At 35.8% G+C, this 24,037-nt stretch overlaps 1 protein-coding gene across 1 annotated transcript in view; it reads left to right on the top strand.

Annotated features, from left to right (window-relative positions):
* Window positions 1–24,037, top strand: part of LOC138708147 (lachesin-like) — a 692,871-nt gene that overhangs the window by 217,521 nt on the left and 451,313 nt on the right. The window contains exon 3 of the mRNA XM_069838394.1: window positions 9,807–10,014. Within this exon, the coding sequence (XP_069694495.1) occupies window positions 9,816–10,014 (199 nt within the window). The 5' untranslated portion in view covers window positions 9,807–9,815. The remainder of the gene's footprint in view (window positions 1–9,806; window positions 10,015–24,037) is intronic.

Genomic DNA, 24,037 nt, shown 5'->3' with positions numbered 1-24,037 from the left:
GGTCAACAATTTAGGATGTGAATTCTGAAGTAATTCTGAGTGAAAAAGTTTATATGAATATAGGTCTGTTTTCGAACGGTTACGGAGGTATAGGTTCTTTGATTTCACAAAAACTTCTGAGCTTTCATTGTACGAATTCGCATTTAGAGACAGATAACGGACAAATTTAAAGTTTATATTTATGTATGCATACAAACCTAATATTCTAGAAGTCGGGGTCGATGTTTTCGCACATTTCCAAAGGTACCTCCTTCTGCTTCAGTGCACTGTTGCGCTCGGGCGTGAATCGCGCTCATCGCTCGGGAGAGTTGCACGTGGCTGTCTTTATGCCGCATCCAAAATACGGTCGATTAGCGCCTCTCTCGTTTCCCCGTTCCTTTGTTATACCAAGTCTTTCATCCAACCCCATAGACAGTAAATACTCTTAGATATGGTACCCTTTTGTTCGGAAAGCGTCGTTCATATTCAGTGACGGCACGTAAGGAACTTCCATCGCACAGACCATAAACATACACAATATCGACGTACTCTGTAGTTGAAAATTTATAAGGCATCTTGAAAAACACAACTTAACTCTTCGATAACTGTACCTGTATAACTACTGTACTATAGGTAGCTGACTGAACTGCTGTGAACGGATAAGTGATAGTGTATTTGTTGTGACATTTGTAATGCCCCACCAACCGGTTTGTTTCTCTTCTCTTATGTACATCGCACACAATGCAGATTCCAATGTTACGTCATTCATCGGTGACCTTGTCTCACTTCGGCAGCATATGGTAATGTCTGAATGACATTGGGGCGAGACGTTTTACCAAAAAAATGCATCTAGCTTCGCCATCGTTCGAAAACGGACCTATGTTCATATTAACTTTTTTGCTCAAAATGGCCTGAGATATCGTATCCTAAATTTGTTTACCCTTCCTCGTGAATCACCCTGTATTTCGTATTGTTCTAGTGTTCATTACACTACACAAACACATCCCCACAGGAAGCAAAATTAGAAGGCGCGACAATCAGGACCACCCAGTTCTGAAGGTAACCTACATCTGGCTGAAACTAGTCAACAAGGTAACCTTATTTTAACACTGAAAGAAAATATAGTACAGTGGAAGCTCTTAAGTTCGACATTCCATAGTTCGACTACTTACGTAGGAGAATTAGACACGCCCCTATACGGGCACCAAGAAATGGGTTTGCCATTTGAATGGGAATTGGTCCTGTGTCTTGTAGTGATACTTTTGTTAAAGGAAAACAGAATATTTTATTGATTAGGTCATCCATATTTAATCACTGATTTTAAATTAATGTACTCTTCTTTTTCTATTTGAGAATTGTGCCGTTTGTAAGACGGAACTGTCGAAACCCACTGTGGTACTAGAAGCGCATACACAAGTCTCGGGGCGGGCAGGAAATGCAAGTACAGTACTCTATTCGTTGATGGATAACCAATAGGAATTTGTATTCATTTCACCTTATTGGACTGAACTTTAAATTTAGTCCAGTCGAATGTAATATCGGTTCTGTTACATGACAGGCAGCGAATCCAATTAGTGAAAATATTTAGCCATTTATTGTAATGTAATTAAGTCAAGTTCTTCCAGAATATTCCCCTAAAATGTAAAACGTTATTAATAATATAATGTTACTGGACTCAAAATAGTGCCGGCAGTTTACGTAGGCTTATTGTGCGTATAGTTACAAGTTTAATTTTAGAATAAGTGAGATGAAATCGTATGAAAAGATAGATTGGCGAGAAGATGTGACCAACATGAGCTATATACGGAAATAATCTGAAATGTAAAGTGGTTTAGAACACGGTTATAACGCTCACTGCATAGAAATGGATAACTGACAAAGACAGCAGATGTATGGAATTTAACTTCGCAAATAGCTACATCAACAAACTAGTTAACGCACTCTCTGGCTTGATTCGTGGACCGGAATATCTGACAGCACACCTGTGGACAACTGTAAAGTTTCGAACCTACACCGCTGTCATGTATGTGCTTCATAATGCATCTACTGGTCGGAATATAGAATTACATCTATAAGGCACACTGTAGCAATATTAAATTATGAGCCCTGAGCTGTGTTTCGTTCACTGAAATTTATTTTGGAAATAGGAGAGTTCAAAACGCACTTAACACAGTCATATAAAGTGGTTGAAAGTAATACGTCCGGACTAGGATCGATTTCAGTTTGCCCACAACAGCTAGTCTGGTGTGTTTCAGTGGTTTGGGAAGCATCACGATTAATTTTTTTTTTATTCTGTTCTGTACACAGAAATTTCTGCAAAGAAAAACTGCATTTAAAGTTTGTTGTATTTAAGGGGTTAGGTACAGCTTAAAGGAGTAAAATTTTGGAAATATTCAACATTTTTTTCCTCCATTATTGTATCTTGTACAATAATAAAAATTAGTATGTGTAAAACACTGTCCTTCTACTATATGATAAATATATTTTTACGGTTTAAAAAAATTATTTATATTTTTTTTTCAAAATTCAAAATTCACTGTGCAGTGATGAAGCGTTTCCCTCATAACTCAAAAAGTATCCAACATTCTGTAATGAACTTTTGTGTGTGTATTTATACATGTCATATCTACAATATGGTGCAAAATCACTTCTCTACCTTTGATAGATTGTCTGATGAAAAATAAATTAATTTAAAAAATGGTCAAATATCAGTATTTTCTTCTAAAACAAAAACATATTATTTATTAAGGAATTTAGTTGAAAGAGCATGATATTGTAAACATAAGTTTCAGCAATAAAATAAAAGAGAGAGAATAGGAAAAAGTTAACAAGTTTATGACTTATGAGGGAAACGCTTCATCACTGCACAATGAACTGCCACCGTTTTAAATTTTGAATAACAAATATAAATATAAATTTTTGAATCGTGAAAATATTTTTATATAGCAAAATAACAGTGTTTTACACACACCAATTTTCATTATTGTACAAGATACAGTAATGGAGGAAAAAATGTTGAATATGTCCAAAAATTTTACTGTTGTGAGTTGTACCTAACCCCTTAACTTTAGCTTACAAAATTGCTATTACTAATTTCTATTCTAGGAATTGATCATAAACAGTATCTAGAAATTTTAGCTTTTCTTGATAGCCTCTAAATTCCTGGTCATAGAAATTAGGATTGATTCTGAACCCTGAAAAATCACAGGTTATCTTACTAGGAAGTTAGAGAATTCTATAGAAATTTAAAAAAAAATTGTTCTCCCCGTCGTATTTGTAAATAACACCGAAATCTCGTTTAGTGAAAGTGTGAAAAATCTGTGTGTTCATATCGATGAACAGTTAAACTGGGCCAAACAGACTAAACATGTACTTAAAAAGTATTTGCTATACTGCACTCACTTCGACGAATAGAAAATTCTTCCTCATAAATTAAAACAAATATTAGTCCAGACGCTTATCGTACCATAGTTCGAATACTGCGACGTTCTATTAAGTGGTCTCAGCCTTAACCTGACTAAAAATTATAGCATGTCCATAATGTCTGTGTTCGGTTTATATGTAATATCCGTCTCTATGATCATATGTCGCCGTCTTTCAATGAATTGTCTTGGCTGACAGAAGCAGTTTGTGTTGTCTTCTTTCCCATATCAAATGTTGTAAACATCAACTCCTGTTCGAGATTTCGCTTGCTTGCGCATATTTTTCTGTTTTGATTTTGTCTTGAGTATACCTATAACTTTCTCGTGTATCAACATTATTATCATGTATTTCCTTTTTATCCTCTGGTTGAGTGAAAGAGAAGTCCTTATGGCCTCTGGGCCATAACTCTGCCAAAAAAATAAAGCATTATTATTATTATTATTATTATTATTATTATTATTAATCTGAAAAGTAGTACATTTCATCACCTTGCTTTTTTCACTTTCATAAACGGCGTTCACAGCACAGAAACGTAGATATAGTGCATTCCACTTCCTTACTTTTGCACTCCTATTACACTACAAACTCCAAATAAAGGTGCGGCAAAACATTCTCCCTAATTTAAAGTTTAAATAAAAAACAGACTGATCAAAATAAGGTAACATTATTAATATGAATGATATCTAAACAGTGGGAAATGTAGGTTTACATGCGTTGCCATAGCGATATCAAATGACATGCGCAAAACAACAAGAATTGAATAGGAAACTTTATTAATATGAACGGTATCTTAACAGTGGGAAGTTTTCATTTTCTGAATAACGTGTCTCTCAAGTGGTATCCTTCACTATCAATGCATTGTTGAATGCGACTGCGGAAATTCTGCATCACTCTAACAGGAAGAAATTGGTCTTATTCCTCAAGAAATGCTATTCTTGAGAAATAAGACCAATTTCTTCCTGTATTGCATTTCTTAGGTCTGGCAAAGTCCTCGGCCGATGTTTGAACATCTCAGCCTTAAGATGCCCCCAGAGAAAAACATTGCAGGGTGCAAGGTCTGGTGATCGTGATGGCCAGGGGACGTCGCCACGTGAAGAAATTAAGCGTCCGGGAAACATCTGTCTGAGGACTTTGAGAGAAATCTGACCTGTGTGCTGAAACCGTACCTGGTCAATCTGCAGCGCATTGAGTCTTGGTGCCAAAAAATTGTTGATCATAAAAGTGTACCGCTGAGAGTTCACTGTTACAGTAGCACCATCCTCTTCAAAAAGTAAGGACCAAGTATCCCGACTCTTGCAACCGCGCACCATACAGTAACACGGTCGTTATGTCGAGGTTTTTCATGACGTTCACGAGGGTTCTGTCCACTCCAATATCGGAAATTTTGATGATTCACGCATCCCGATAAGTGAAAATTTGTAATGCAGATGCTGAAGATGCTATGGTTCTTTTTAGTGATGAAGCACGATCACCAGACCTTGCAACCTGCGATTTTTTTCTATGGTGGCATCTTAAAGCTGAGGTGTTCAAACATCGGACGAGGACTTTGCCGGACCTAAGAAATGCAATACAGGAAGAAATTGGTCTTATTCCTCAACAAATGCTAACTTAGAGTGATGCAGAATTTCCGAAGTCGCATTCAACAATGCATTGATAGTGAAGGACAGCACTTGAGACACACGTTATTCAAAAAATGAAAAATTCCCGCTGTTAAGATACCATTCATATTAATAAAGTTTCTTTAATTTGATCCACTTGTTTTTTATTTGAACTTTAAATTAGGGAAGATGTTTTGCCGCAGCCTTTATAATAATTTTTCTCCTCTTGATTGTACCGGGTTAGTACAAAAGGAGACATTTTCAAAGTTGTATAAACAAAAACTGGAGTGATATCGACATGCATTTTGCGCTGCTAGGTTGAGCAACTGTAGAAGTTTCGAGAAGACACACTGTTGGTATTGTTGCGCTGATACAAGCATAATTGCTAAGATGGCTATCTATTACATCGACATGTAATTTGCGCTGTTACTTTGAGGAACTGTCTCAAATGCATAAGGAAGGGCAGAACTCCATATTTCAACAGGATGACTGGCACAGGGGGTTATAAATTATGTGGAAGAAACACTTCCACAGCGCTATATTGGCCGTGCAACTGACGATAATTGCACTATCTCACGGTGGCCACCAAGTAGCCCCGATCTCATATCATGCGGCTTTTTGGGGGGATTGGTGAAACACAATATTTACTTCCCCCAGTGATTTAGATGAGTTGAAACAACGCATCACGAGTGCTGTGAACAGGGTCGATGCAGGTATGTTACACCGGGTTTGGGATGAACTAGACTGTATCCTTGATGTATACCGTGTTACACAAAGATTACGTATTAAACATTTGTGAGATCCCAAATTAAACTTGAAGAATTACTTTATGAACAGGTGTAAACTGATTCCTGGAAACCGTAATAGTATTTTTTTGTTTATAAAGCATTGGAAGTGCCTATATCTTTAAACACCCTGTATTTTCATTTCTTCATCCACTCAAATCCTGACTCAATTTCTTTCTAACATTTTCTTTCCTCTAAGTCTGAAATTATCTTTTTTTCTCTTTCATTTTTGTCATTTTTTTATGTCTTTTCACTTGGTTATATTAAAACGTTTTATCAACTGCTATGGCTATCTAGCATAGAGTGAGATGAAAGTGATAATGTGAGTCCAGGGTCCAGCGCCGAAAGTTACCTAGAATTTCTTCTTAATAGGTTGAGGGAAATCTCCAGAAAAAGACCACCAACCAGATAATTTGTTCCAACTAGGATTTCAACCCGAGCCCGCTAGTTTCACGGTCATACGTGCTAACCGATACTCCACAGCGATGCACGTCGTTCATCTTCAGCCACTCTTCATTTCATCGTGTTTGTCTCTTTTTATACGTTTACTGTTAATTCTCCCATGCTTCATCTTTTCATTTTATCTAATTTTTTTCTTCCTCATTTTATCTGCTCTTTCATTTGATTTCGTCCTTCTGTATCACGCTTTATTAACTGTCCGTTAAAAACATTCTCGTTATTGTTCCTCGAGTTTCATTAGCTTCCTTCATTAGTAGATGTCCTTCTATGAAAAAACTATATTACGTTTTGGATATTTTTTGTCTGAATTGTAATATTTTTGGTCAATATCTAATAATAATCTTAATTGAGATTTGCATGTACATTTTTTTATGTAACTCAGTTTCTAACCTCTGATGTTTCTTTAATTTTATTTAATTGTAGCGCTTGTCTCCATGGTGATATAGTCGACAATAGATCAATCTGAGTGTTGTAAACCGTTCAAATATTTGTTAATTGGGAATTAGCCCTCTTCTATGTACGATATAATTTTAGACAGTAATGTTAAGCCTCTTAGAGTGTCAAAGTCTCAAATCTTCTCCACCAAATCCTAACTGATGGAAAAATTAACTACAATAATGAATTCAAAACCAGCAGTATGTAAAACCAAGACTAAGTATTACAAAATTTACAAATATACAGGGTGTATCAAAAATACGTGTACAAACTTCAGGCATGGGTTCCTTACACCAAAAGAAGGAAAAAAGTTCATATGAACATATGTCCCATAATCCTTTCTTTCCCCGTTAGGAACTGTTCAACACATTGGTACACTCATAATGTGCCAACACACAAAACTCATAACCAATGCTCGAAATGTCCTCCTCTTGCTTCTAGACATGCATGCACTCGTCGAATCATGGACTGTCGCACCCTTTCAAATACTTCAGGATGATGTCGAATGGTTTCGCAGGCTTCCATGACACGTCGATGAAGAGTTTCTTGATCCGGGATGTCTGCTCCATAAACCAATTGTTTAAGGTGCTCCCAAAGGTAAAAATCCAAAGGATTGAGGTCGGGAGAACGTGCTGGCCATTGAACTGGTCCTCCTCTGCCTATCCATCTGTCATGGTAGACACCAGTCAGTGTATCTCGAACAAGGCGACTAAAATGTGCTGGAGCCCCATCATGCATGAACCACATGTTTTGTCTTATGTTCAGAGGCACATCTTCGTGCAGTAATTCTGGAAGAGTGTTTTGGATAAAGTCCCTGTAGATAGCACCTGTAAGACGTGCTGGTAGAACGTATGGACCTACCAGACAGTCACCTACAATTCCAGCCCACACATTAATCCTAAATTGTTGCTGATGTCTAGCCTGAAATACAGCACGAGGATTACGATCTGCCCATACGTGTTCATTGTGGAAATTGGTAATTCCATCTCTCCCAAACGTTGCCTCGTCTGTAAACATAACTGATGAGACAAACAATGGATTGGCTATTTGTGCTAGAAACCATCGGCAAAAGTTCTCCCGTGGTGGATAATCGGCAGGCGAAAGCCCCTGCACACGTTGCGGATACAAGAGCTGCTCGTGAAGTACCCTCCATGCTGTACTGTGTGATATACCAGTTGCCACAGCCAATTGTCTTGTACTGATGCCTGGATCGTCTTCGGCACAGTGTAAAATGTCTTCTTCGAGGTTCAGCGTACGAACAACTCTTGGTCTTCCTCGATCACCAGTCTGTGGTGCAACGGTTCCTGTCTCAGCAACACGACGATACACAGCAGCAAAGGTTTGATGATTCGGTTGTCTTCGGTCTGGAAACGCCATCTGATACAGCCGTACAGCCTCGCGTCCATTACCATTCGCGCGACCAGACATAAAAATGATGTCAGCCTGCTCACGAAATGAATATCGTCCTGCCAAGGTTGAACGAAACACGTTAACTCACTCCACGTTCACAATTGCAACGTTGAAGACAGACTAATGACAAATGACACATGTAAACAAGTCTCCATGGCAACACTTCGCCATCTGCAGTCCATTTCTGATACAACGAGTCACAGCCTTCTATGAATGAGTGCATAAAGAAATGAAGTTTTGAGTTTGGACCTCGAAGGCCGTTGAACGCAAACTTTTAGTAATAAATGAATAACGGGGAAACAAAGGATTATGGGACATATGTTCATATGAACTTTTTTCCTTCTTTTGGTGTAAGGAACCCATGCCTGAAGTTTGTACACGTATTTTTGATACACCCTGTATATATTAATGAACTTTTTACATACGAAATAAAAATTATTCTAAAATACATTAATTTCAAGCTGGAGTTTATCCGTGTTCAACTTTTCCAATGGACAATAATAAATGGAGGACATCACACGTCACAAATCATCATGACAGCCACATTGAGAAAACATAACTAACTACAATAATAATTATACAATGAAACCTCTCATTTAGACATCGAAGGGACGTAGCAAACTGTCCGCTTCTGGGAGGCGTTCTTTATTCGGAGGTAGGCTCCCCAATCTAATAGTAAATTTATAATATATGCATTATGTATCCCTTCACGCTTTAAATGAAATGAATTACTGTACTTTAATTCTAAATAAAGTATGCTGTACTACAGTAAATTATTTGCAACTTTGAACTACAGTAGATAATGTCGAAACAGAAAAATACAGTACTGTGCCATGCAGTTTTATTCTAGGTCTACAGTTATGCAGTACTGTAATTTACAGTTTTAAACTTAACCTTTACGTTCAGGTGCCATGTCTCTCGAAACAGAAGAACTGATTGAAGCGAAGAGAATAATCCTACTAACCCTATCTTATGTCGAATACAAATTCACGATTGCGGAAACCTAGACCCATCAGACATGTTAAATTTTATGACTTTGTTTATCCACCCGCTTCCAGCTAACAAGGGGTAGCCGGCTGGGCTAGTGGTAGCCTACGAGACCCTTATTGTCCTCTTCCATGTTAAAGAATTTCTGTAACACATTAGGTCTTGAAAACCAAGTTCTGTCCGCAGTCAGGAGGTAAAGCAAGCTTTAGGACTGTGAAACAGCTGTCCGTGTCCGTGTCTGAGATTGTCCGTAAACTAGAGTTAAATTTATCATTATTTGTTCATTGTTTCAGTTGGGACATAAAAATCTGTCCGTATAAGAGGAGTGTCCGTATTTTGGGGGTGTCCGTAAGGAGAGGTTTCACTGTATTTTTATGTGCATAAATCTATATTTTAGTGCCTATTTTGATAATTTCTGGGTCTATTTTAGGTGTTTAAAAGTCAGTTTTATGTGCCTAAAAATTCGAGGTCTAGTCATCAGAACACTGCACTCTCGAGCTAGCGTCTCTTACCCGCAGGTATCTTACTGCACCAGCGTGCATTCGTGGCTGCTTCCTCTGCACGAGGGTGCATGTTGCTATGCACTGCTTACCCGTAACCCATTTCAGCGAGTGCTGACGACCACTGCTCTAGCCGCTCTATTAGGATTACATTTACCACAAACTCCTATAATGAATTCGTAACGAACACGGCTGTGTAAATAATGACAGTATGATTTTCTTCTTTAAAGGTTGGCTGGATGAAGGCGGAGGACCAGACGATCTTGACGCTGCACAACAAGGTGGTGACGCACAACTCACGCATTAGCGTCACGCACGACAATTATCGCACCTGGCAGCTGCACATCCGTCAAGTGAAAGAGTCGGATCGCGGCTGCTACATGTGCCAGATCAACACCAGCATCATGAAGAAGCAAGTGGGCTGCGTCGACGTCCACGGTAAGGCAATGTCAAAGTATTCACTTCTTCGTATAAACTCACTTTCAGTAGCAATGTTTCCATAAACAGTTTAAACCCAACGCTGTAAAAATTTGTGTGTAATGGTCTTGTGCCAAATCTCTCGAGAATATTATTTGTACGTTGATAAAGGAGTGGTGACTGCAATATTTGTCTCATTCTGAAAAGAATAGCACGTTCACAGAGTCTTTCTTGGACTTCTTCATCAGGATTATGAAACAATAGGAGATTTTATTCGATTCAAAGTCATTTTATAACGCTCGGGCATATCTCTTAATGGAAGAGGTATTCGATAACTGATATGAGACAAATGTCTCTTACTGCCTTTTACCACAGTTATTTTACATAAGTTTTAATTCTGCTTTACAGACAAGTTACAGAGTGGTAGAAAATTTCCACTAAAGCTGTTTATTTTTCCTGCAAAAGAAGTTTTGTTCTCCAGATGAATACAATAAATTCACCAAGTTAAATCCTACAAGTGGGTGCGCAAAAGAAAAGTAATACTAGCATTTGATATATTTTATTTGTGAAGAAAATTATTTGCAATAAGTTTTCGAAGTTTGTTTCATTTATCATCAGTGCAATGTTGTTAGCTTTTGTTGTTGCTAGTGACTGGGCAGTTTTTTGACAATTATGAAGCAATATCAGGATGATATAGGCCGATACTGATTTTGTTACTATACTTGTTGATTTATCCAAATTATTTAGTAATTAATATTCGTAGAAGTTTAGCATTTTAAAATGAGTACGGACATCTCACGTTTTTTCCAGAACTCGTTGCTGGTCTTTTCTTTCAAACCCCTTCCGCGTAAAGTCTGACTTTGTAACCGACATCATGCAAATACAAACCAAATTCATTAATGTTCATATCTGGACTAGGGGGCTCCACTCTGAATTTGTAACTTCTGTTGAGCGAGTCAGTCGCTTAGGCAACACATAGATTTTCTCTGGATATTCTGATTAATTTGTCACATCTAAAAGAGTTCTTCATGATTATTACTTTTTTAATGTTTATACCTGGGCTAGGAGAAATAAACCTAGAGTCTGTGTAAATAACAGCACGTTAAGGTATATGTACACCTTTACGCACAAAAAATTTTGTTTTGTAAAATTTTTATACAATTGAGAATGGTACCAGAAAGAGAATGAAGTGAACAAATCCCTTGAAATTATGTCTAAATTGTTTATAAAAATTATTTTGTTTATAAGTTTGACACGCAACTTGAAACATGATAGCTGATGCAGTTTTAAGGATAGAGCCACACTTTTTTCACTGTTTTATAGCTAAAACTATTCTTTAGTGCCTGACATGGAGCTATTTTTTATTTTTATTTACATTAATTAAATATTACCATATATGTAACTTACAATAATATTTTATGTTGCATAAATCATGTAAAAATCCATAGATAATTATTAATTATATTAATGTTATTTTACTCATTTTCAGGCACTAGGGGACATTTCAAATTTCAAAATGATACCAATATCTTCTTGGTATCACCATATTTGGCTGAGATATCATCTTTAAAAGAATTAGATATTCTAAAATTACTATTTACAGGAAATGAGCCACAAACGTTCAGAGCCTAAAAGACTCCATCATCATATGTCACCCCTTAAGCAGCTTCATGTCGGTCCAGTTTCAGCTTCTTTCTGCCTCTCAAATACCTCCGCCTTGTTTTAACTTCAGGTGTTGAATGTTTTTTGGCATTTTTGTCCCTATTTCCATTGATGCAACAAATCCTGCGATGGTGTTTGTCCCAGGGTTTATGCCCATCCTCCTCAGAATTGTAATTTCTACTTTTGGACTCTTATTAAAATGACGTACAACATCACTGACACACAAATTTACAGTTTTATGACTAACAGTAAAAGATTATAAATTACTTCATTATGTAAAAAAGTTTTTTTAATCTAATGATCATCTATGCATCTGTTTCGGGACTAGGAAGAAGTTTATTTTAGAAGCAATGCTGGACGAGGGGATTGACTGCTACGAAGATCACTCCAAAAGTAAGTGACAGTGGCTGATGACGCAGCATTTTGGAAAATGGGACTTATCTGAAAAACCATAAGGCATAAATCGAAAATTCTTAATGTCAAATTAAAGGTGAAAAAATTCTCCAATAAAATAGTTACATTTTGAAAATTCTAATTTTTCATCATTTTTGCGTTTTGTGGGTGTACATATACCTTAAGGGTCCTGCTTTTGGACGAAACACACGTTGATACCAGCCCACAATTCCTTCAACGTTTTACTGACTTACTACATACAGCTTCTATTGGACATCCTGCACTGCCGTAACGTGCTGCCAGCTGAAACATTACGATTGAATTATCTCTTTTATCGTTTGGATGTGTTCCAGGAAATCGCATATGAAAGCTTGATATATCACGATCATTCTCTGAAATCTAGCAACCTACACTTCGACATAGTTGTTAGTCCGTCACGCCCTATTTATTACTAGGTAACAGATATTCCACAATTCAGGCCAAAGGCGTTGTGAAGTGACTTGTGTCGTACTTCTAGGTGGACGTTATCTAAATGGTAGTTTATATTATACAATGCAACATCTGAGAAAATCACAGATGATTAGGGAAAACACGGAAATTTTACTTGAAGCAAGTAAAGCGATAGGTTTGGAAGTAAATCCCGAAAAGACAAAGTATATGATTATGTCTCGCGATCAGAATATTGTACGAAATGGAACTATAAAAATTGGAGAATTATCTTTCGAAGAGATGAAAAAATTCAAATATCTTGGAGCAACAGTAAAAAATATAAATAACACTTAGGAGGAAATTACACGCAGAATAAAAATGGGAAATGCCAGTTATTATTCGGTTGAGAAGCTTTTATCATCTAGTCTGCTGTCAAAAATCTGAAAATAAAAATTTATAATACAGTTATATTACCGGTTGTTCTTTATGGTTGTGAAACTTGGACTCTCACTTTGAGAGAGGAATAGAGATCAAGGGTGTTTGAAAATAAGGTTCTTAGGAAAATATTTGAGACAAGAGGGTTGAATTTACAGGAGAATGGAGAAAGTTACACAACGCAGAACTGCACGCATTGTATTCTTCACCTGACATAATTAGGAACATTAAATCCAGACGTTTGAGATGGGCAGAGCATGTAGCACGTATGGGCGAATCCAGAAATGCATATAGAGTGTTAGTTGGGAGATCGAAGGGAAAAAGACCTTTGGGGAGGCCGAGACGTAAATGGGAGGATAATATTAAAATGGATATGAGGGAAGAGGGATATGATGAAAGAGACTGGATTAATATTACACAGGATAGGGACCGGTGGCGGGCCTGTGTGAGGGCGGCAATGAACCTGCGGGTTCCTTAAAAGCCATTTGTATGTAAGTAAGTAATGCAACATCTGATATATCATCACTCCTGTCTAAAGCCATCAAACATGTCTTCCAAGTTCTCTAAAGCATGGTGCTCAGACTTTTAGAAGGCGCGACCTGCATACCTCAACACCAAATTACCTTTCGTCTCGTTTCTCTTATCTATACTCTAACCACGACGTAAATACCAGATCACTTATCTGTGGCACGCTAAGTATAACTTTTCATACAACATCTTGTTATTCATCATCTTTTACAGTATCCACCTCGCGTCAATGGAATTCCTTGTCACAAAGTATTAGGGGCTGCAAGACAATAAACACCTTTAAGAACAGCTTAAAAGATAACCTTATTAGCATTTCACTCCAGTCATACTGATTTAAACTATCACTGACTATAATTGTTACTTCTTTCTTTAGACATCATCCTGTATTTTCAAAATTGTCTCATAATAATCTCTTTCTATTATCTAATATTATTTGAAATATATTAACATTCTATGTATTTTAGCTTAATTCTGCTACACAGTTTATTTCAGTGTTTAATTAATAGTTCATAGTATTTTGTTGTTTAATTCGTAAATAACTCTTGTATACATGTAACTCAAATTGTTGAATTCTTTGTAAGTTCATGCATATGTATATAGACGTTTTGCTGGTTGAGTGGAAGAGAAGGCCTTACGCCCTTAACTGTGCCAGCTAAAATAAATCATCATTATTATTATTATCATTATTATTATTATTATTATTATTATTATTATTATTATTATTATTATTATTTTTATTTATTTTTTTTTTTGGGTGACACTTTCTTTTGCGACCTCCTCCACTACTGTACCGGTACTTAATTAACCTCATTCGAAAAATAAATATCCTTGTAAAATCGGAAATAACGACAATTATTTTACTGAAAACCATTGGATACCACCCAAAGAACGACAAAAAAATAAGTATTCTTGTATGGTGTGACAATGACACGAATTATCAAGTAAATATAATTTCTAATACCTCAAACCATTGCCGCCATGGCGCTGTGATAAGACTTCAATACAAAACGGTAAATTTCATCAAAGGAAGCGCTTTGCAAACTCTTATCTTCAATTCGGAATATGTATGATGAGACTTTCCTGTGTTAAACTTCAACGTACCTCGTTTACATGTTTCGACCTTTTATGTGTCATCCTCAGAACTGGTCGTTGTTGGTCTTGGCGCTTCTTTTTCTGTTTCCTGTGAGGGTGCGTTCGTGTGGTATAATGTAGAGTCAAAGAGTGTGTGTGTTTTGAAGTTGAGTTGTGTGTTGAGAATTTGGTTGGGGTGTGTTTTCGTGTCTGTATATTTCATATTGTTCTTATTTTGAGCAAAATTTGTGAAAATATATTTTCGTTATATGAAAATTTTCTTTATCATACGAGAGTAAGACGACCTCCGTGGAGGAATTAATATGTTGAAAAAAATTGTACCTATATATGTAATACGAGAAATCAGACTAGTATACAAAACTATTTCCCAATTCTCTTTGATTTTTTAGATTGGTCTTCCTTGCTTTGCAAGCCCAAGATGTTAATAGAACAGCCAGAGATAAAATCAGTAGATTTATATAGAAGTTTGATTTCTTGTCTATATCACTTGAAAAAAATAAATTTGATTCATTCGTGTGTGTTAAAGAACACGTCGAAAATTTAGCTACAATACAGTATGATAGATAAATACTGTGTTTATTTTGCCGACAAGCAATTATGGTTCCACAATTTTAAAGAATATATTTTTGAGTATTATTCGAAAAAAGTTCAAAACAATTACGACAGTGACAGATGGACAGCGAATTCGTTTTTAGACATTTTCGTTCAGTTGGCTGAAATTCCAGAAAATATGGAGAAAAAACACAGTTGGAAAGTTCAAACTAGACTTTTTCAAAGAGTGTATACACCAGTTTTGGATCAAAAAAACGTAAGAATACCTCCAGCTTGTAAAAGTACAGTAGTGGCAAAAAAAAACCGGACCGATCCTTGTAGCTGATTTCAGAGCCTTGTTCACTCCAGAGCACGATAGACTGGTAACTAAGACTTTCGTGGTTCGAATCCTGCCTGGGAAGGAAACTTTTTTTACCGTATTCAAATTTATTCCCAATACTTTTCGATTGCAGCGATATTTTACTATACTTAATTAAATTATTGAAAAGTGATGGTATTTATGGTACTTTTAGTGTTGAAGAAAATGGAAAAGGAATGTTAATTTCATTGTTTATCTAATTTTTAGTCAACCTATTGTTTTCGAGAATGAAATAAAATGATCATATTTGCGAGCAATGCATATAAAACGCATACATACAAATTATAAGCGCGTTGAAGTTTTATTTTGTTGTCGCTGGAAAGCTCAGTCCGTAAAATATCGTCCAATGGTGAATATTTTCCAGATTATGATTTACAACCTCGAATTATTAGCAACAACGTCTGTATCCATGGCGAAATATCTCGAACAAAAGAAGACTTCCCAGACTACTTTACCAGTATTGACCGGTGATATACAGGGTTAGTTAAAAGTCCCGCACCACCTAAATAAGTTTCGAAGCATAAGGTTCAGTGACATGAAACTTGGTATGTGAGGATAACCATATGCTAAGAACTCAATAAAGGTATTACTGAGTTTTTTCTACTTCCGGTTTAACCGGAAGTAACTCCAAATTCTCTTATTTTAAATGGAACACCCAATATATATTTTTATTTTTGAACAGTGCTCATTAAGAGCTTATCAAAAAGTACCCACACTCGATATTTCTGTACAAATTCAGTGTTGCTAAGTCAAGAAAACAGAAAAGTGTATCGAATATTAAAATAATAAAATACTCCTTCCATAACAAAAACAAAACAAAGCTAGCTCACCTTCTAACTTATGTGTTCAAATTGGTAGCCCTCAGCTGCTTTACATTGTGTCACTCGATCATAGAAACCATTTAAGGAATGATTTAACCAGGTTTTAGGAATATCTTGCACCACTTCCATTTTTATTTAGCAACACTGAATTTGTACAGAAGTATCAAGTATGGATACTTTTCGAAAATCTCTTAATGAGCTTCATTCAAAAATAAAGATATATATTGGGTGTTCCATTTAAAATAAGAGAGTTGGAGTTACTTCCGGTTAAACCGGAAGTAGAAAAAACTCGGTAATACCATTATTGAGTTATTAGCATATGGTTATCTTCACATACCAAGTTTCATATTACTGAAACATATGCTTCAAAAGTTATTTAGGTGGTCCGTTTATTATTTTAATATTCGATACACTTTTCTGTTTTCTTGACTTAGCAACACTGAATTTGTACAGAAGTATCGAGTGTGGGTACTTTTTGAAAAGCTCTTAATGAGCACTATTCAAAAATTAAAATATATATTGGGTGTTCCATTTAAAATAAAAGAGTTGGAGTTACTTCCGCTTACACCGGAAGTAGAAAAAACTCGGTAATACCATTTTTAGTTCTCAGTATATAGTTATCCTCACATACCAAGTTTTATGTCAATGAACCGTATGCTTCAAAAGTTGTTTAGGTGGTATGGGACTTTTAACTAACCCTGTATGTTCATGTTTTACGAGCAACAAATACGTTATGTAACTATATCGTCTCAGTTCTAATACTCTGCTTCTTCTGGTCAGTGACTACGTGTCTAACCGGGAAATGTATATTTAAACAGAATATGGATACGCTACGTAACCTAGTGGGTTTGTTTACGAACCAACAGTTTGTTGTTATACCATAAAGAAATGTTTGTATTTGGTAGCTGTATTTTTGTTTCAGTGATTGTTTGCTTTTGCTTCTTCGGAATAAAACAAAACGGTTCTATTAGTGAACCGCGTGCAGTACAATGTGTACGTTATAGTTTAGCCTTGTTTCCATGGAGAAACAAATTATGTTAATATGATCTTCATAATTATTTTTCTATTTAACGTTGGGTTTGCAGAGGTAGTCAGGGTAAAATTTCGTATGGCTGAAAAGTTTTAACGCAAAAATTTACGCTCATGACATTTCAGAATTCTGGTCTTTGTTTCTGTGAGTGAGTGAGTGAGTGAGTGAGTGAGTGAGTGAGTGAGTGAGTGAGTTAATCAATGGTATACGATATTTATTACATTCCAGCAAAGACATTTGGGACTAATTTTAAAATTTAGGTGATGTCCTAGACTGAAGGCCACTTGTCTCACTTCGTTCACACTGTTACGCATAAGGGACAAAATTAAGTGGCTGGAGAAACAAGGGTATATATATACGTAGATATTTTTTTGTATTAAAATTACGCAGTTTTTTCTGAATCCAGTGATATATAGCTTATTTATTTATTTATTTGTGATATTAAAATGGATGTCTTCTAACACAATACAGGCCACCTAAGACATTCACTTTTAATTTTAAATTAAATTTCCCAAAAGTTGCCATTTTTCCACACACGTTACTTCATAGCTCCACAACCATTAGAGATAAAATGCTAAAATTTTGCACACTGAATTTATATCAATTTATACAAAAAGTAGACTACAACATTGCCCATATTTTTTTTTTTAAATTGACAAAACATGATGTGAATTTTAATATATTTGATATACTTACTTACTTACTGGCTTTTAAGGAACCCCGAGGTTCATTGCCGCCCTCACATAAGGCCGCCATCGGCCTCTATCCTGAGCAAGATTAATCCAGTCTCTATCATCATATCCCACCTCCCTCAAATCCATTTCAATATCATCCTCCCATCTACGTCTCGGCCTCCCCAAAGGTCTTTTCCCCTCCAGTCTCCCAACTAACACTCTATATGCATTTCTAGATTCGTCCATACGTGCTACATGCCCAGCCCATCTCAAACGTCTGGATTTAATGTTCCTAATTATGTCAGTTGAATAATACAATGCGTGCAGTTCTGCGTTGTGTAACTTTCTCCATTCTCCTGTAACTTCATCCCTCTTAGCGCCAAATATTTTCCTAAGATCTTTATTTTCAAACACCGTTAATCTTTACTCGTCTCTCAAAGTGAGAGTCCAAGTTTCACAACCGTACAGAACAACCGGTAATATAACTGTATTATAAATTCTAACTTTCAGATTTTTCGGTAGCAGACTTGATGATTAAAACTTCTCAACCGAATAATAACAGGCATTTCCCATATTTATTCTGCGTTTAATTTCCTCCCGAGTGTCATTTATGTTTGTTATTGTTGCTCCAAGATATTTGAATATTTCTACCTCTTCGAAGAATAAATCTCCAATTTTTTATATTTTTATTTCGTTCTATGATTTGGTTACGAGACATAATCACATACTTTGTCTTTTCGGGATTTACTTCCAACCCTATCACTTTACTTGCTTCAAGTAAAATTCCGTGTTTTCCTTATTTTATATAGGACACATAAGAAATTAATTTCATTAAAATTAACAACTCTACATGTCTCAGAATACTGCGTTTTTTTGGAAATAAGTATAGGACCATTTAAAAACGATATAATACATACTAAAAAAAAACTGCAAATAATACCCATGGCGTGTCAGTATATTTTTTCATTAAAATTTCCTCGTATGTAATCGTGAAAACCTTGTAACTAATTTAACAGTTCATAGCATAAATACTCGACAAAAAAAATGTCTTTCATATTCCATCGGCAAATCTATCATGCTATCAAAAAGGAGTACGTTATATGGCAGTAAAAATTTTTAATAGCCTTCCTAAGGATATAAAAATGAAACTCAAGACATAAGATTATTTAGGGCAAATTTCAAGAAATACCTCATTTCTCACTTTTTCTATTTTTTTAGGTGGATTTATGACATTCAACAACACTTCCTGAATATTTCTCTCTTGTATTAAATATTGATATTAAACCTTTGTGTTGTACTAGTAGGCTATATTGTAAAGTGTTTATTACATACCAGTAAAAAAGTTAAAGATGTCAGAGAAATCCTGACAGTGTTATGGTTTTCAAATGATATAACTGCATTTTTTTTCATACTCTGATTGAACTCGATGTTAAAAATTGATTAGTAACTTTTCTTTATAATTCTGTAAATATAAAAATTAAAAGTTGTCTGTCATAGTTTCTGCCAGCGGATGTAATCAGTTCTGAAAAGTTTTTATGAAAGCGATGAAATGATTTACTTTGCATCTGTGATGACTTCCTGTGCTAAGGATTATGTACGCTTCACTTCCCCCGAACCGTTTGTGTTCTCAAACTGCTGATTTTTACCGAACATTTTTTTCTGAAAATTATATGAGTTTCGTTTACTTTTTAAAATAGTTTAACAAAGTGTAATATTGAAAACTGTTCAAATGTTGACATGATATTACCAACTATGGCTACAGTGATACTCTATGTGTACGCTGATAGTATTGACATAACGACATTCGTAGGCCCTTTGACGTTGACCAATATGTAGTAGTACGCATAAGAATTCGTTTTGATATGTAATGCATAACAGAGTTTCACGTTCTGCGGTCTATAAAATTATTCACTATATTACACATAATAATTAGAGTTCACAACTTACTGTTTAGTGCTGCCAGGATGATATGAAGCGAACTGGAATTTCGATTGCGGTGACGTAATACGCTGTAGGGGGATGACTAGTCGCAAACAAGGTCATAATCGAGGATTGTAAGCCTATAAAACTCATTGTTATTATGCTAATGATTACAATAAATTTATTAAAATTATTAACAAATTGGATAACAGAAATTCTACTTGAAGCAAGATCGCATAGCCTTCTGATTCCTGAGAATATAGTAGGTCTATTATAGGGTGCGTCAGAAAGAACGGATGGACTTCAAACTATCGATACGCAACGAGGAGAGAGATATAGTGAGGGGGACCACGACTGTTGGGTCAGCCATAGAATGCAGTTTCAGTTGAGAATATGGTGTTGGTCTGGTGTACAACGTGCTTTCATCGTAGAGACATTTTTGAAAAATGAAGAGTCTGTGATCGCCACTCAGGACTCATTTCGACATCGGATGTCACGCTAGGATTCCAACTCGGAATACAATTTTGCGGTGGGTGGCTTCATTTCGTATCACAGGTTCAACATTAAAGAAGAAATCACCTGGACGAAATTCTATTGCACTGAGATTGTCCGAGGCTACGGTAAGATCTCGCGCCCTGCGACTTCTTTCTTTGGGACCATTTGAAGGCGTAAGTTTGTAAACATCGATCACATACAGTGGACGAACTGAAGACAGCGATTCGTGAAGAAATCATGGCAATTGCACCAGCTATGACTGTGAAAGTGATGGCGAACATCAGAAAACGCCTCGATGCCTGTATTGAAAGCCAAGGACATCATATGGATAATGTTGTTTTCCATAAATAAACTGCATGTATTGGTGTATATGTTGATAACAATAAATTTTTGATTTGATGAATCTTTACAATTTTCTTGCCATGTGAAATCCATCCGTTCTTTCTGACGCACCCTGTACTATACCATAATTCATAAATTTTATTTTTATTTATTTTAGCTAGTATGATTATATCTCGTGACCAGAATATTGTAGGAAATGAAAATATAAAAATTGGAGATATATCATTCGAAGAGGTGGAAAAATTCAAATATATTGGAGCAACAGTAATAAATATGGATAACACTCGGGAGGAAATTAAACGCAGAATAAATATGGGAAATGCCTGTTATTATTCGGTTGAGAAGCTTTTATCATCTAGTCTGCTGTCAAAAAATCTGAAAGTTAGAATTTATAAAACAGTTATATTACCGGTTGTTCTTTATGGTTGTGAAACTTGGATTCTCACATTGAGAGAGGAATAGAGATTCAGGGTATTTGAGAATAAGGTTCTTAGGAAAATATTTGGGGCTAAGAGGGATGAAGTTACAGGAGAATGGAGAAAGTTACACAACACAGAACTGCACGCATTGTATTCTTCACCTGACATAATTAGGAACATTAAATCCAGACGTTTGAGATGGGCAGGACATGTAGCACGTATGGGCGAATCCAGTAAAGCATATTGAGTGTTAGTTGGGAGGCCGGAGGGAAAAAGACCTTTGGGAAGGCCGAGACGTAGATGGGAAAATAATATTAAAATGGATTTGATGGAGGTGGGATATGATGGTAGAGACTGGATTAATCTTGCTCAGGATAGGGACCAATGGCGGGCTTATGTGAGGGAGGCAATGAACCTCCGTGTTCCTTAAAACCCCGTAAGTAAGTAAGTAAGTAAGCAAGCAAGGTAAGTTCAATTGAAAAGTATACCTACAACAAAAAATGTTTGTAGCCACTACCATGAAGTGTACAGTGAGATCTTAGCCAATAATATAACATAAAATTTACAAAGATAGTTTACCAAATGCACTAGTTAACTTAATTCAGACCGACAACTAACACAAAAGAGAAAAAAGACAGAGAAAAAGAAACACATTCAATATAAATTTACATTCAATAGAAACTTAAATATAATTGACACAAATAAAAGGAAAAAAAATACACACATTTGTTAATATTATATACTTACTTACTTACCTACAAATGGCTTTTAAAGAACCCGCAGGTTCATTGCCGCCGTCACATAAGCCCGCCATCGGTCCCTAGTCCAAGCGAGATTAATCCAGTCTCTATCATCTTATCCCACCTCCCTCAAATCCATTTTAATATTATCTTTCCATCTACGTCTCGGCCTCCCCAAAAATCTTTTTCCCTCTGGTCTTCTAACTGACACTCTATATGCATTTCTGGATTCGCCCATACGTGCTACATGTCCTGCCCATCTCAAACGTCTGGATTTAATATTCCTTATTGTGTCAGGTGAGGAACACAATGCGTGGAGTTCTATGTTGTGTAACTTTCTCCATTCTCCTGTAACTTCATCCCTCTTAGCCCTAAATATTTTCCTAAGAACCTTATTCTCAAACACCCTTAATCTCTGTTCCTCTCTCAAAGAGAAAGTCCAAATGTTAATATTATATATAATGAATCATTTAATAAGTTTATTTTTTTAAGTGGTTCAATTTTAAAATAATATTAGAATTTGAAAAATAGTTTGTAATTTTATTATAAAGTCTAGCACCATGTTTAAGAGCTGCACTTGTATGACATTTATGCTCAATCAATGAGAAAGTAGGCTTTTGTCTTCGAGTACGATATTCATGTCGATTAGATTTATGTGTTATTTGATTTCAGTGGTAGTAACTTAGTAAACTATATTTATAAATTTCTTCAATAGTTAAAGCTTTAAAATCTGTGTAAATTAAATTTGTTGAGTAATCCATATTTTTGGTCGGACACATTTTCATTTATCTTCAGTGTAATAAAATTAATGGATTAAGTACAGATGATGCTACTCCACCCCAATTTATTATACCATACTTTATTAATGCTTGTACTAAAGCTAAAAATACTATTATCAATACCTCCTTAGTGGTAAAATTTCGAAGTATTATGAATTTATAATTATTAAATGATACTTATTCCTAGGCAGAGATAAACCTTTCGTTGTTAAATGAAATGAAATATAGGCAGTTTTATTAGTATTTAAGGACTAGCAAGCTCAAGAGAAAGTTCACATGTGCGTTAGTTACAAATATTTTTGTCTGGAAAATTTTAATGCACTATTTCAGAAATAAATTACTGTTACGGTTGGTCTGAATCACCCTGTATATTTATTTGCTATGTTTCCTGGTAATCTATTTGGCAAATAATAAATTTGTTCAGGGAATATTAATTCTTCCGGAATTACGGTCATTTATAAACTATAAATTTTATAACATCCCGCATTTAACCACTTCCCTGATTAACCCGAGTTAACTCGGGTTGCTAACTTGTGTCAAAATTTATTAACCCGAGTTAACTCGTTTGAGTCCCATTTTCGCTGCTAAGGATTATATCCCGAATATATACGTTTCCATTCTTTCATTAACCTTTTCCTCACTAGATGGCTACAAGAAGTTAGTGATATTGCTATGTCTGGTGGTGTTTTTTTGTAGCTCCTTCCTTGCGAGTGGAATTCTATGTTCATATAGCATTCACACACAGTAGTGAGTAGATGCTAGTTAGTTTTGGCGGTTTCTGTTTGTGTTTAGTGTTTTTTGTGCTGTTTTGTGTAAAGATGGATCAAGTTTGTGATTCCGAAACTTTTGATCAGGAATATATCCCTGCAGAAGATTAGGAAATGAAACATCGGTATCAGAAGACGAAGTTATAGACCAACAAACAAATTCAGATCAGTTGATGTGGGGTCTTTTCGACAGTGGTTTGAATTGAAGACATCTGGCACCATTTCTTCTGCACCTCCGAGGTCCCCATTCCCTGAAATTTTAACATTGTTTCTGATAACGATAATTCTCAATTTTTTTAATTATTCTTTAATAATGACCTCATCAACATTATATTCGAGGAGACGATTCGGCATGCTAAAAAGTGTTCACAGAATGCTGAAAATAATTCGTGGCGGCCTACTACAGACTCTGAAATACGTGTACTTTTGGGCATAGTGATACTGCAGAACATTAATCACAAACCTGAAGAACAGATGTACTGGTACAAATATTCAATGACTGCTACACCATTCTTCCCAAAACGCTCTCATATAGGAGAGCAGATACAACTGTCCGGAATGCAATGTGCCACTGTGCGTAATACCCTGCTTTCGAGTCTATCACACGA

This window comes from Periplaneta americana, chromosome 1 (genome assembly GCF_040183065.1).
Source record: "Periplaneta americana isolate PAMFEO1 chromosome 1, P.americana_PAMFEO1_priV1, whole genome shotgun sequence".
NCBI classification, from domain to species: domain Eukaryota; kingdom Metazoa; phylum Arthropoda; class Insecta; order Blattodea; family Blattidae; genus Periplaneta; species Periplaneta americana.
The sequence above is the reverse complement of the archived record's forward strand: the minus strand, read 5'-3'. Positions and strand labels throughout refer to the sequence as shown.